Source organism: Octopus sinensis, linkage group LG4, assembly GCF_006345805.1.
Source record: "Octopus sinensis linkage group LG4, ASM634580v1, whole genome shotgun sequence".
In the NCBI taxonomy this organism is placed as follows: Eukaryota; Metazoa; Mollusca; class Cephalopoda; order Octopoda; family Octopodidae; genus Octopus; species Octopus sinensis.
Window position 1 is genome coordinate 90200559 of NC_043000.1, and position 15868 is coordinate 90216426.

The window sequence follows — 15868 nt, forward strand, 5'->3', positions numbered from 1 at the left end:
TGTCTAATATCACATGACTGCATGGGCCAAACAAGAGGATATGGGAGCAGTTTTCTACAGCTGAATGCCCTTCTTGTCACCAACTCACTTGCAAGCAAGGTAATAGTCTTCTGGTCTATCAACCAACAGACAACCCAGACATGCTTAAGTGGTGGACTAAAAACAAATAATACCGTTGGTTAGCTATCGATTACAATCAGCAAAACATATGTGAAGAAAAGGAAGAATTCACACAAAAATACAACCAGACACATGCACATATATATATACATATATGTATGTGTATGGGTATATACTGGGTTTGTACTGGCTATTGCAAACAAAAATAAATATTATAAAAAACGCATTTGGCCAAATTTGGACATACTACAGTTTAACATAATAGCAACGACAGTAAATCAAACCCATTTAATTCCAAGATTTATTTATGTTTAACAACTGAATAAATTTAATAAAAGCATGTAAATATGAAACATCATGAGAATAGTTCAAACTGAAGTCCTTCATGAACGACACATTTTTCCATTCGAGTCAATACAGAATTACAGATAGTATTTATGAAATTTTGATCTACTGTCGGGTGACTTTTGGCCAACCCAGAATATACACACAATGAGCTTTCTTTAAATACACCCATAAGGCTTTGGTCATCCCAGTCAATACTATAGTAGAAGTCACTTGCCCAAGGTGCCACACAGTGGGATTGAACTCAAAATAATGTAGTTGGAAAGGGAAATTCTTAATTCTGCAGTCACACCCATGATTAGCCATTCCAGTGCATTCATCAAAATAATATTCTTGTACACATAATCCATTGACCACTAAAGGGGGCATAAATGGTTTCTGATTTAGGTACAAGGCCAGCAATTTTTAGTGAAAGGAGTTAACTGATACCAGTGAGCCCAGTAATTGACTGGTATCTTATTTTATGGACTGCAGGGAAACAAAAGGTCAGAACAAATTTTACAAGGAATTTTTTCCAGTGCTCTAACAATTATACCAATTTGCTGCCTTTAAAGGAACATGCCTAAAATCACTCCTGGCTTTATGATACAAACTTTCTTTTTAAGAGAGATCTAAATTAAAATTCTACCTCAAAATTTCATGTTAATTTACACACCAAACAATAGCATAATAACAGCAAAGTTATTTTATTAAATTTTTTATTGGTTTCAAAATCTATTGAAACAAGGGTATTGCATTTCCACAGAAATATGGTAACAAAAGGGTTAAAGTGAGATAAATTAAAACCTTACTTCAAAATTTCATGTTAATTTATGTTCTAAACACCAGTTTAAGTTATTTTACTAAATTTTTCTTTATTTTCAAAATTCGTTGAAACAAGGGTGGTGTATTTCAACAGAAATGGTAGGGAGTTAATGGTTATATTTTTGTGGAAGCTCAAGTATATGACTACTCACAAACCATCTCACAATGGTGGGGATACAATGTTCTGTATTACATTTTATCCAGCTCATGCTAGCATATAAACATGGACATGAAGATAATGATGGGGAGGATTTTGGTATAAAACTGATAATTTTAAATAGTGGAATTGAATAGAAAACAAAATTTACCTCTCATTGCTTGATATGCTGCACCAAGGCTAGCAGAGTTGGAAACATCCTGTATATATACAGGAGCATTCAGTATATTTGCCAGAACCTAAAAAATATCCAGATTTTTACAATTAATTCAGTTGGAAAACTACAAACAGTTATTGTATTAACCTTTTTAATACCATCCTACTACCTGCTTGAGTATCCACCCCTGGTTCTATTGTACAAACGTTTTGAAGTGATCTAAATTGAAATTTTTTAATTATATTTCATGTTAATTCATGATCCAGAAATCAGTTTAATATTCCTTTCTATTATAAGCACAAGGCCTGAAATTTTTTGGGAGGGGTACAGTTGATTACATCGACCCCAGTGCTGCAACTGGTACTTATTTCATCGACCCCAAAAAGATGGAAGGCAAAGTCAACCTCGGTGGAATGTGAACTCAAAACATGAAGGTGGACAAAATGCCGTTCAGTATTTTGCCCTGCCTCCTAATGATTCTGCCAGCTTGCCACCTAGAAATCAGTTTAATAATGACAAATTATTTTAATATATTCTTCATTATTTTTGAAATTAATAACATTAAAATTCCATTTTAATTAATGTTTCAAAAATCAACTTAATTACAAATTATCTTACTATATTCTGCAATACTTTCAAAATTAATTAAAATAAAGAGTTTTATATTTCAAAAGAAATATAACAAAATGGATAAGAATCTATTTCAGTACTTCTGGTGGATAAGTAGACTGTTAGAGCACCAGAAAAAAATGCCAATAGTATTTAGTTGTCTTTTTAGATTCTAAGTTCATTAGGAAGGGAGGAAAGTGTCCTCAAACTAAAAATCTTACCTGAATGCTAGTAACAGAGTGGATTCTACTAAATGTAGCCAAATGCCAGGTAGTGGTGTTAAACTTGGCTTTAGATTAAGTCTACCACCCAAGCTGACTATGGCAAGATTTGAACTCAAATAGTAAAGAACCATAAGGTATCCAGTTCAACATTCATACAGAACTACCAATCCACCATACTGGATTGTTTTTTGCTTTTTTCTTTGCCTCCAAAAGGATGAAAAGCAAAGTTGATATCAGTGGGATTTGAACTCAGAATGCAGTGAGTCAGAACAGATACCATAAAACAATCAGTCCAATATTCTAACAATTCACCACCTATGACTGACCTTGGCAGAATTTGAACCCAGAATACAGAATGTCAGAATGAATACCAAGAAGCATTAAGTCTGATCCTCTAATTATTGTACCATTTTGCTGTCTATATCTACCATATTCTTTCTCTATATACATTTATGTCTTTATATCAATGGAAAGCATTACTGAAAGAAAGTGGTATTTATATTCATTAGTCTGTTCCTGTGTTTTAATGTCTGTTTTTCCATGCTGATATGGCTTAGACAAAGAGGGTGTGTATTTGAGGTAGGATTTTTATGACTGAATGATTTTCCTGTCATCAACCTTTACTTGTTTTTCCATGTAAGGGATGTTTTATTCTTTTTTATTCTAGAAATTTTAAATTGTAGAGCTAATTAGTAATTTGTTGACAAGAAATGTCAACAAGCAGTTCCAGTAGCAACCCAGCCACAAATGATGACATCACCATCTGCATCTATAGCTATAGTTCAGTGTAGAGTGCAAACATTTGCACAAATAGACACACACACACACAAGCACACACACACACACATGCACACACAAGTGCATATAGCATTTGTGCATCAGACTGCCAATTATTTCAATTAATATTGATTTCCAATTTTGACAGAAGGCCAGAAATTTCAGGGAAGGAAGGTAAGTCAGTTGCATTGACCCCTAGTGCTCAACTGGAACTTATTTTATCAACCCTGAAAAGGTGAAAGGCAAAGTTGACCTCAGTGGAATTTGAACTCAGAACATAAAGAGGGATGAAATACCTCTAAGCATTTTGCCCAGCATGCTAATTGATTCTGCCAGCTCACTACCCTAATTTTCAATTAATATTAAAAAATAATCAAAAGCTTGATGGCATTTTTTAAAATAATTAACATTTTCATAATTAAACAGATGTTTGGATTATGATCTAAGAAAAAAGATTTTAGATAAAGCTATGTTGGAAGATTTTAATTTAACCCTTTAACACTAAGATTAGTTTGTCAAATATGAAGCATATTTATTCACATTATTATTAATTAATCATAATTTACTTTGTAGTGTTGTGGTTTTTATATTGTGATTGTATACTTTTAGAATGACATTGAAAGGTATGTGTGAAAGGCTAGATCCAACTAGTTTGAACATAAAACAGGTAGAATATTTTGGGCCAGATATGGTCTGTTCAAATGCTAAAGAGTTAAAATAGGAACACATTGAAATTTTAAAAACTAACTCAGTCAAAGTTGGGTTGATATCAAAAGGGTTTAAATGATAAAATAGTAAAAAGAAATAGCATCAACATACCTTTAAAATAGACTTGTTCTGAGAGGCACCACCTGTAGCAAGAACTCTACTCTTTGGCACTGCATAAATAATTAAATATTGAGTCAAATTAAAAACTAATTTTATTTTATGGGTATAAATTATTATAAATTATAATAAATTATGCAGCATATCACAGAACTTATGAATTAACTGATTTTTATACAAGAATATATTTCTGCAAAATCATTTCATGAATACAATTCCTAAAGAAAATATGAAGGTTTAACAAATGAAGAATTTCAAATCAGCCTATGACAGAGAGAGATCATGCATAGTTTTAGTTTACAGCACTAGATAAGACCCAACTAAGCTGTAATTGCAATCATTCAGTTATTAGATTTATCTGCTGTTATGGTTTAGTGTCAGTCAACTCTGGTTAAACAGACTTGTGATTAAAAATATTGTAATTGTGACCATTCCATCTTTTTTATAGGAATGAATGAAATAGGACTTTCTTTTCTGAACATTTCGGAAATTTAGGAAAATAAGATTTTTACAACTGATGTCTACTGTAAGGATATGAACACACACCAATAGTTTATCTTGAGATCTTGTCACCTATACCTTATAAAAAGAAATATCCCATTTAATATGGCAAGGTACATATGTTCAAATAGACAAGAAAGACAATTGGTAAAACTAAAAGTTTTCCTCCAACAAAGAACTGCATGTACGCATGCATCAGTCCACAACCTCCCACCTCATAGCCATCCATTGCATGCACTGGCACAGATGTCTCCCACTAGATCATCCTACCAGGGCTTTACTCTCATTCAATGAAGCAACTGCAAGCTGAAAGAGGCCTCCTGGCAAGCCCCACATCAGATGGCTGGAGATGATTAAAGAAGAACTCCAGAGGCTCAACATCACCTTGAAGGATGCAAAAGGGCAGGCACATGACCACCAGCAATGGAGAACACTGGTGGATCTGGTCAGCTCTATGCATGATGATGTCTCTGGGACCCCAGCCTCATTAAGCAAGGGAATGAAGCAAAGCAAAGCAAAAATAGTCAAAAGTCCTAGTAAACCATAATATAATCAAGGCAAAAGAAATCCCAATTCTTAACTTATGAAGAAACTCTCACAATGAGAGAGAAGACACAAGCATAAATATTCCATTTGTAGTCACCTACAATCCTAGAGACCACAGCATCTTACATTCAGCCAAGAAAATAACTTCCAATTATATACCAATCATTAAATTTTAGAAAAATAATTATAGTTTTATTGTATCTGGGGAGAGTCATTCTCTTTTTAATTTAACACACACACCGGTCTGATTTCCACTCATTTACTTTTACTAAAATTTTCGTTGCGTCTTGCGGCATTTTCAATAGTTATTGACTCTGTCTGTGATTGGAACTGCATTCTTTTGTTGTTGTTTTTTGTGCACATGTGTGTGCATACACATATGTATGTATATATGTATGTATGTATGTATGTATGTATGTATGTATGTATGTATGTATGTGTATGCATGAATTTGTGTGTGTATGTATATATATATATATATATATGTATGTATGTATGTATGTATGTATGTATGTATGCATGTTTGTATGTATGTATGTATTCTGCATATCCATGTGCTTGTGTGTTCATGTTTGTGTGTTTGCATGTTTGTGTGTGTTTGTGTGTGTGTGTGTTTGTGTGTTTGTGTGTGTGTGTGTGTGTGTGTGTGTGTGCGTACCTCTGTGTTATTAAATTAAAAAGGCACTAAAAGAGAATGGCTCTCCACAGACACAATAAAATATGCATCAACACACGAATTCACATAAAGATTCTTGCAAACCAAATATAAAAACGAAATTAAAGAGTTACAAATTACTAACAGTTGAAGATAGTCTTTAAATCTTAAAAGACTCTTAACAAAGGTGAAATTCACATCAGAAGAAGAAATAACACATATAACGAAATGGGAAAATCCATTGTTGTAGGATGAGTGTATTGATGAACAGGGTAAAACAAAAGATTCAAGAATGGGAAGAAATTTAAGCTTAATGCAAACATGAATTGCAAAATGAAAAATCTCATTTACAGCATCATATTTTCTCAGTGCAATAAGAACTGTATGGGCCAAACGGAAGCAAAATTAATGAATTAGGATACATGAATAACAAATCAAAGGTCCGTCTGTTAAGAATGTTTCACGTAGTAAACATCTAGACATTTGTGGTGTAAACAGAAAATTCAAAATATTCCCTTTTTACAAAATAAAGGAAGAAAATCTTTTTGGCAAAAATTATGACTGTATCAAAAAATTTTTCTAAAAGTTTAATATGTACATGTATACGTGCACATATACATATATCATCATCATCTAACATCCATTTTCCATGCTGACATGAGTTCACACACATACACACACACACACACACACACACACACACACATTACACATACACACACTTATGTACATAATACATACATGCATATACAGAGAGAGAGAGAGAGACATGTGTATAAAGATATGGTAGAAGTCACTTTCCTGAGGTGCTGTGTTGGTAGATTGAACTCAGAACGACATGGTTGCTATACAAACTTCTTAACTATACAGCCATAAAACAAATTGAGTGTACAGTGCAATTTACAAATAAGTAAGCTGAATGAACTGAGTTGACTTACAGATGTTAAAGCCAAGATTTTCAGCATGAACCCTTCTTGACATGAACTGTCCTTCTATAACAGCGCGGACCTCTTCTTCAGCAGTGTTAAATTTTGGTACCTATGGCCAAAAGACAGAGATCAAAAGTGAAAATAAAATTTAAAAAAAAAAATCTTTGAAGTTACCATCAGATTAATAACCAAATGTTGACTGTTGTTGTCTTAAGCAGACCTATGATCAAAAACATTCCTACCATGAACATCCCATCTATTTTTTGTAGGCAAGTCATCATATATTATCATCATCACCATCATCATCATTACTACCACCACCTTCACCACCACCACCACTATAATCATCATCATCATCATTACTACTATCACCACCATTACCACCACCACCACCACCACCACCACTACCACCACCACTACATTCATCATCATTATATGGGCAGCAGAATATCACAGCTATTATGCTTCCAAATTGCTTTCTAATTATGATGAAAAGATGACCACAGACTTTAAAAATTACTGGGGCTTGTGTTACCATAATTGAATTATTTGGTTTCCTAGACACAAATCAATCAAGTTTTGTAAATAATAAATATATAATTCTATGTGATTAGAATTAAATGATGAGTAAATTAAAATATTGCTCATGCTGGTAGAGATAACAGCAGCAGTGAGTTGAAATAAGAAATATAGAGGAAAGGAACAAAGTATGAAATAGAAGGAATAGGGTGGGAAAAGACAGCTTAAGGAGGAGTAGAGAGAAGAAATAGAATGGGGGGTATCTCTTTTATCTCTTTTATTTGTTTCAGTCATTTGACTGCGGCCCTGCTTGAGCACCGCCTTTAGTCGAGCAAATCAATCCCAGGACTAATTCTTTGTAAGCTTAGTACTTATTCTATCGGTCTCTTTTGCCGAACCACTAAGTTATGGGGACGTAAACTCACCAGTATTGGTTGTCAAGCGATGTTGGGGGGACAAACACAGACACACAAACACACACACACACACATATATATATATATATAATATATATATATATATATATATATATATATATATATATATATATATATATACACATATACATATATACAATGGGCTTCTTTTAGCTTCCGTCTACCAAATCCACTCACAAGGCTTTGGTCGGCCCAAGGCTATAGTAGAAAACACTTGCCCAAAGTGCCACGCAGTGGGACTGAACCCGGAACCATGTGGTTGGTAAGCAAGCTACTTATCACACAGCCACTCCTGTGCCTGGGCAATAAAGTGTAGGATGGAAATACAGATTGACAAGAAATGGAATGGAAAGGTAAATATAAGGTAATACAATAATATAAAGATCAATGCAATAAAAGTAAAATATGGTGGCAATAGCAAAATGGAAGAGTGTGGAGAAAGAGTAGTGTAACAGATGATTAGCTTTTAGTTTGGGTGTCCTCCCAGATGCTTTGATAATTTCATGTGAGCACACCATCCATCACAGTCCTGCATGCATGTTCTTAATTTGTCAATATTTGACATTCCACTGTCCTGAAGCAAGTTGTCCACATATGTTCGACATTTTCTTCCCTTGTTGATTCTTCCCTCAACTGACTGCCATAAGACCAGCTGACACAGGTTCTTCTGGATGCCTGATGCAATGGATCAGTGATTCTTATTCCTCTCCGCTGAATCTTCTCAGCCACTTTGATAAAACTGCTTATTCATTTAATGAGAGCCTCCATGTAACATTCAAAACCATTCTTAACATTCTTGTGTAGCAGCCATATATTTGTTTTTCAAGCTTTTTGGTGAAAATCCAAATTTCAGCACCATAGAACAAAACTGAGAAGATATGGATGGAGTATAAGGGTAAACAGAGGTGATATTACTTACATCTTGATCCTCCTTGTTTATCCTAAAGCGTCCAGAAAGTAAAGGCTGAATTTCCATCACATCAAAATATATTCCTTCATTAAAAGAAAATAAAACAAAAAAAGACAATGAATTACACATATAGATGTTGTTGTTGTTGTTGGCATGAGGTGGAGGGCATCATTGAAAATTTTTGTGAATTAATAAAATAAAGTAGCAATAAAGTACTGGAGTTGATGTAATTGAATCAACTTGCTGCTCTCCCTCAAAATTGCTGGCCTTGTGCCAAAATTACAAAGAACTGTTGCTTTAAAATCCAAAAGAAATTATATCAAATTACTGCTACAAACCAATGTTTCCATTGTTTCCTGATGGCACGGACTTTAACGACTTGGTGAATGTTTCCCAAGAAGCTCCAGCAAATTCATCACGGATTTTCTCTCGAGTAAGTGATCCATTCTTAAAACTGAAAAAGAAAGCAGAAAACAATATACTATGTTCAACTATTACTAAATTGAGGGTAAGAATAAACAAACATGAATACTGAAGGATAAAGAAATGACAAAGGCCAACTGGTTAATTCTCATAAACTTTATAATAACAAAAGAAAAAAAAACTCCAATAAAAAAATGTATCAAACAAGCAATGGTCTGCATAAAAAGAACAAAAGTTGGTTAATAAGTTCATAAAACTGAAAAGTGTATCTTAGGTGCTAAAAAGCCTTGCTTAACTAATTAGATAATGGCTTTTTAGCACCAAAGATACACTTCTATTTGTTGTTTCTCCTCCATTTTCTGATCGTCTATATATGCATTAAATTATGGTTTACCTTTTCAAATAACCAACTGCCAAATACCTTATACCAAGGATCATACTTACAGAGTTCATTACCAGGAGTGCCTCTGGATACTTCTATCCCTTAACACCTCTAACCTATACCTTATATACATATGCATATATATATATATATATATATACTTTATTTAAAAGCAGCAGAAATTCAACAAAACCTGTTACTCGGAGTTTCACGTTCCCGTTCGTTGTACAGTTTTGTTAAAATAGCTATTTTAACAAAACTGTCTGACGAACGGGAACGTGAAACTCCAAGTAACAGGTTTTGTTGAATTTCTGCTGCTTTTAAATAAAGCATATTACTCTACCCCTGGTATTTGAGTACTCTTTTTTCCACCTTGTTTCACATTTATGTGTTTACTCCGGTATATATATATATATATATATATATATATATATATATATATATATATATATTATATATATATATATATATATGCACATATATATATATATGCACACATATATATATACACACACATACATACATACACACACACATACATACATACATACATACATACATACATACATACATACATACATACATACATATATATATATATACACACACATATATTATATATATATATACATATACATATATATATATACATGGCTCCTATGCAGGTGGCACATAAAAAACACCATTTGAACATGGCTGTTGCCAGTAGCGCCTGACTGGCCCTCGTGCTGGTGGCATGTAAAAGCACCCACTACACTCTCGGAGTGGTTGGCATTAGGAAGGGCATCAAGCTGTAGAAACTCTGCCAGATCAGACTGGAGCCTGGTGCAGCCATCTGGCTTTCCAGTCCTCAGTCAAACCATCCAACCAATGCAAGCATGGAAAGCGGACGTTAAACGATGATGATGATGATGATGATGATGATGATACATACACATATACACAGCAGAAAAAGATACAATAGAATTTAATGTTTCATGTGATAATTTTTACCAAAGAGAAGAAAAAGGATTAAGAGATATAAGAGAAAAAAGGTATATTTATATATGATTCTGAATTTAAGATGTCTGTTTGTATGAGACTAGCAAAAAGAAATTCAGATTAAAGAATAGGTACTGAATATTTACTTACCAAAGTAAAGCCATATAAGAATCACTGTTTACAGGGTTGATGAATATATGGCCCTCGAGAGCAGGCTTGGGCTGAGTTAACCAAAGAAATAATGTGTCACTTGTCCCAAGACTTACCTGTTTCAAATAATAAACATTAAATTTTAATACTAAAGCTCAGTTGTAAAATATTACGTATTAATTAGCTTATGTGACAATAATTATGTAATATACCATACAGCAAAAGTTTTAATTATGTACAAATGTAAAATGATTCCTGTATTAAAAGTCTCTGAAGAGAGTATATGGAGCTGGCAACAGAAATATCATAGTTTCAACTTTGCAAGGCTTCTTCAGTTTTAATGTGGATATGGTTCTACGGTTAAGAAATTTGCTTCGTTATAATGTGGTCCCAAGTTTGATCTTACTAAATAAGGCTTTGGAAAGTATTTTCTCTCGTATTATCCGGTTGACCAAAACCTTGCAAATGAAATCAGGTAATGGAAAATGTATGGAAGCCTGTGATGCTGAATCTGTTTTTAGGTGGCAGACTTACTTAATCCCCCAATTTAACACCTCTATGTGCCTTTTGGGTTCCTTTAACAGAGTCCTCTCTATTGCATGGATTCTGATCAGGTATACAGTCCCTCAATAATTTTAGAGGTGATAAGCACTGCCCCTCCTTCTCTGACTAAACAATAAAAAAAAAATTTTTTTTAATAAAAATAAATCACTTGATCTGAGTCTAGATTGTACTCAATCTATAAATATTTACATTAAATGTCCTGAAAAGTAATGTCACATTCTCAAACAAATAGCCTGAAGTCACATTGCTAATTAATTACCAGTTTAAAGGTTGTAGTATGACAAACATTCTTCTTTATTTGAAATAAAGTTTTGTATTTGAAAACACATTTTATTAGTTCTGTTTTTCGGCAATTCATAAATAATCAGAACTTCAAGTAGTATCATATTTAACATTGCATGCTTTAAGACTTTTGCAAATGCAGCAATGCAATTAAAAATATATGCATTGTGTATTCCAATGAAGTGAGTATCTGGATATACCAGAAGTGGTTTAACAAGTTTTAAAATGGGAGTTAGATTTTAATATCTCTAATAAACATAAATCAAGATAACAAGTTGTTCTTGATAAGGACATAGTAAAAGTGGCAACTGAAAAGAATCCATGTCAAGGTATCAAAGGCTTATCTTAGAAACTTAATAAACTTTGGTTGGCTGTTCAAGATCATCTTTGAAAAATAATTGGAAAAGTGCATAGAGAAGGGTCTTGGATACCTCATAAATTGTTCCTCCCTAAGAATAAAGCTTTGCTTTCAATGAATTCAACAATTGGCTAACTAGGAACAAAAAATAATCTTTTCTTATATGAATTATGAAAGGCGATGAGAAAGAGGTTGTTTAAGTCAATAATAAACACAAGAAGTAGTGGCTATAACCAAATGAAACACCTGTTTCAATATATAAATCGATTTCATTCCTTCTATTCATTAACAATTCACAACTTTTATAAATGCTGGGCTTTGCATTTTCTGATATCTCATGGCAACCACATTACAGCAAAGCAGAGAATCCATCTCAAAGACTAGGCAATGTCTCTAGGAGCGAGACTCAACTTCAACACTGAACAGTTAAAGACCTTACAAAAAGGTAGAAGTTTTCTCCAACTAATAACTACTACTCACATATCTAAACGAACATTCTAGACCATATTTTCCCTGTAAAAGTAACGAAATTGATTAGTAAATCTTTAATCATCAACATTCTAACACCAACATCCATTGCCTGATATCTGTCACTTTTATGGGACAAGGAATTCAACCCAACACTGGTAAACTCTACTATATCTTATCCATGAAACCTCACACTAAATACTTTAGCAAAATTTTTATCCCCTAAAATGAAGTCCACAATACTCCTCTCTAGTCTACATTTTACCCTATATGTATAAACCCGCAGAAATTAAAGCCAAACATCTATCATATCAACTTTGCTAGTCTAAGTAGGCTGCATACATCATGTGCCATTACTGAGGAACTCCAGACTAAAATGTAAGAAAAAAAGGCATGGAGTACTTACACATATATCCCCTTCTTGAAGTCTCATCCCAGCTAATGATGCTGAAATGGAAATATTACCATTATGTTAAAAATATGCATATACATAGACAGTAGACGTTCTGGGTAGAAGCATTCACACACACACAAGCTTACACACTCAGCATGATATCTGTAAGGAATGTACATCTGAGAAAAGTTGATGTAGTTCTTGTTCATCAAAGCAACTGTGGTTTCTTCAAAGAAAAAGCTGATGATATAAAATCATATTTAGAGTTGTGGTGCTTAATATATTTGACTTTGATATGCACTTTGATTTTGAGGTGGATATCAAACAAGCACAATGACCAGCTGACTTCAAATAACAGATTGAAATTTACTGGTTCATTTAATGTGAGATGTTAAAACAAAAATAACTATTTTATACGTCAAAAACTTAGAGAAGTTATTGAGTACTTTCTTACAGTTGATTACTTTTTGTTATTAATCCTTCTTATTTCTTTACTGCCCACAAGGGGCTAAACACAGAGGGGACAAACAAGGACAGACAAATGGATTAAGTCGATTATATCGACACCAGTGCGTAACTGGTACTTATTTAATCGACCCCAAAAGAATGAAAGGCAAAGTTGACCTCGGCGGAATTTGAACTCAGAACGTAGCGGCAGACAAAATGCCGCTAAGTATTTCGCTCAGCGTGCTAACGTTTCTGCCAGCTCGCCGTCTGAAAACAACAAAATTATGAATAACTCAGTTGTCATGATGCTTTAATGTAGTGGACATGTATTCTTAGTCAGTTGTTTACAATGTAAAACAAGTTCCATGTAAAGACAATGACCATGCTAAAATTTGAGTTTTTATATATTTTGTCAACCTGCATCGTTTATATTTACAGGAGAACAGCCAATAAATTAATGGAACAATACTCAACAAACACAAAAGTTAGGCAACTTTTGTAATGCAATTTGCTGGATAATATTATGAAAGTAGAGCAAGGAATTTAAATCACTGCATATAATTAATGTACATTATTTGACATTGACTGAGTTAACTTATGATCCAAGGTGTCCATGCTGTGGATCAACCTGTCAGTATGGTTAAGACATCCAATGCATCTTTCTATTTCTAAGATGGTCAAGTATGGTTCAAGAGAGTTTCATTGTTAATTCTAAAAGTTTTACAAAATACTGACAGTGGATTTGAACTTGATAGCTCAGGGTTGTTAGTCCAATACCTAATCCACTTAGCCATTTCACGTCATTGATTTCTCACTACTGTACAGTTGAAATGGAAGTTTGTAAGGAAAAAACATTTTACCAAAATAATTTCTAACTTACCAGGGTTGTCACCAGTAAATGCAATTACTTCACAGTCTGGAGAAAAGCCATATTTCTCAACATAATACTTGCTGATTTTGCCCTGCAAATTCAATATTTTTTTGAAATTTTTAATATACACATTTTAGAAACACATGTTTTTATTTTGTTTTGGAGTATTTGTAATCAGTTCTTCCTTCCTTATTTATGCAAATGAAGTGAATGAAACAAGAAATTCTCAGAATGAAACAGTTGTGAATATTCTTCATTAAGAGCTTATTTATATTTTCACTCATATTAATCTATAATAATAAAAGTGAAATTCTGTCTGTCCATCTGGGACCCTTGTATCTCAGCCTAAATTTGCTCTACATAGACATATTATACTTTTTTGGAATCAGGATGATCCTGGGATTGAATATCTGCCCTTCATTTAGTTTTTAGTAATGGAAGGCAAGGTTTATGATATCGAAGGAATATTATCTTTTATCCATCATCTTTTTCTTATTCTTTATGTAGTTCAGGCTTTCGGCAGGCGAAGAGAAAAGACTTAAAGTACAGCTGCTATTTATAACTGGTTTATTTACAGGAAAGGGGAAGTGTGCTGCTCTCAGCTACCATCTTAAACTCCGATAGTGTGGGTGCATAGCCACTGGAGATAGACAGGCAGAAAACTGCCAGTGTTCATGTTCAGCCAATGCTGCTGTGTAAAATCGTGCCAAAAGACCATCACATTGATCATGACAGAGAAAGTTGTCAGAGGCCTGCACAAAGTCGCAGAAAGTGTATGGAGAGGAGTGTATCAGCTGCACACAAGTGTACAAGTGGTTCAGATGTTTCCAAGATGACATAAAAAATGTTGATATTGACAAACGTTCTGGGAGAGCCACAACCAGCAGAACTGAGAAAAACATAACAGATGTGCATGCAGCTGTGAGGGAAAATCATCGAATCACCATCCATGAGTTATCAGAGGATGTGCAGATTATTTACAGTTCAGTTCATTTCCTTACCACTAAAGATTTGGGTATGGGATACATGTCTGCCAAGTTTGTGCCAAAACTGCTTTCAGCTAACCAAAAGGACACTTGGGTTTCAGTTGCACAAGATCTCCTTAATTGTATTGAGATCAATGAAAACTTGTTGAAAACTTTGCATAGGCCTCTGGGCAGGTAGCACCAAGCTGATGGCAAGATTTGATGCAGATTCTCTGCTCAACTTTCTCTGTCATGGTCAATGCTACACCCTCCTTCCAAGCAACAGTGGAAGTGAGCTAGAAGATTAAAACTTACTGCGCATGCACAGTAGAGTTCAATGCCAATCTGTGTCAATTGGCTTCACTCAGCATGCTTTAGTTTCAGTCCAGATACGTTTTTATCAGACTACGTACGTACGTACCATACGTACCATACATACGTACATACATACATAGTTAAAACCCAACATCCAGATATTGTTGTATGGGGTTAACAAAAAAAGATATGCTCAGCTGTGGAAATTAGCTGCCATCTCAATATCAATATAGTCAGAAAAATACAGGAGAGAGAGGACATCAATGGATCACTGACAAGGTTTTCGCATATCCTGTACCCAAGATACATATTCAGCTTCATACCTATCATAATTGGAACAGCACAATGCATACCAACCTGACTGGAGCAAAGTATATCTGAACTTGGGTTCTTGGGAACAGACTGCAACTCCTTAATTCATATACTACAAATGATCATGATATCTGGGACAATAAAAATCTGCAAGACCTTCTTGCTTTAAAGGATGATAAACAAAACAAGATGTTTTCTTTCACACCTTACTACCAAGCAGGGGGTTAGTCAAAATTAACTCTAAATTTAAAAAGGAAAAAGAATATATAACAGGCATACCAGGATTTCAGTTGATTTCACCAAAGGTCCAAGTTTTGTTTCCAAATTCTCAGCACAAGCCTGGATTAAAAAAAAAAGTTATGCAGAAAACAGAAAATAATTCTAGAGAAAATAAGTCTTAATTTGTTGTTTTATAATATATTTTTAAATATAATTTAAAGA

General features: G+C 33.8%; 1 protein-coding gene across 1 annotated transcript in view; it reads right to left on the bottom strand.

Moving 5' to 3' along the window:
• Positions 1-15868, bottom strand: part of LOC115210325 (xylulose kinase) — a 74954-nt gene that overhangs the window by 7528 nt on the left and 51558 nt on the right. The window contains exons 9-17 of the mRNA XM_029778851.2: positions 15707-15766; positions 13845-13926; positions 12530-12570; positions 10452-10567; positions 8854-8969; positions 8525-8598; positions 6659-6758; positions 4013-4071; positions 1578-1665 (exon numbers count right to left, since the gene is read on the bottom strand). Coding sequence (XP_029634711.1) covers positions 1578-1665; positions 4013-4071; positions 6659-6758; positions 8525-8598; positions 8854-8969; positions 10452-10567; positions 12530-12570; positions 13845-13926; positions 15707-15766 — 736 coding nt within the window. The remainder of the gene's footprint in view (positions 1-1577; positions 1666-4012; positions 4072-6658; positions 6759-8524; positions 8599-8853; positions 8970-10451; positions 10568-12529; positions 12571-13844; positions 13927-15706; positions 15767-15868) is intronic.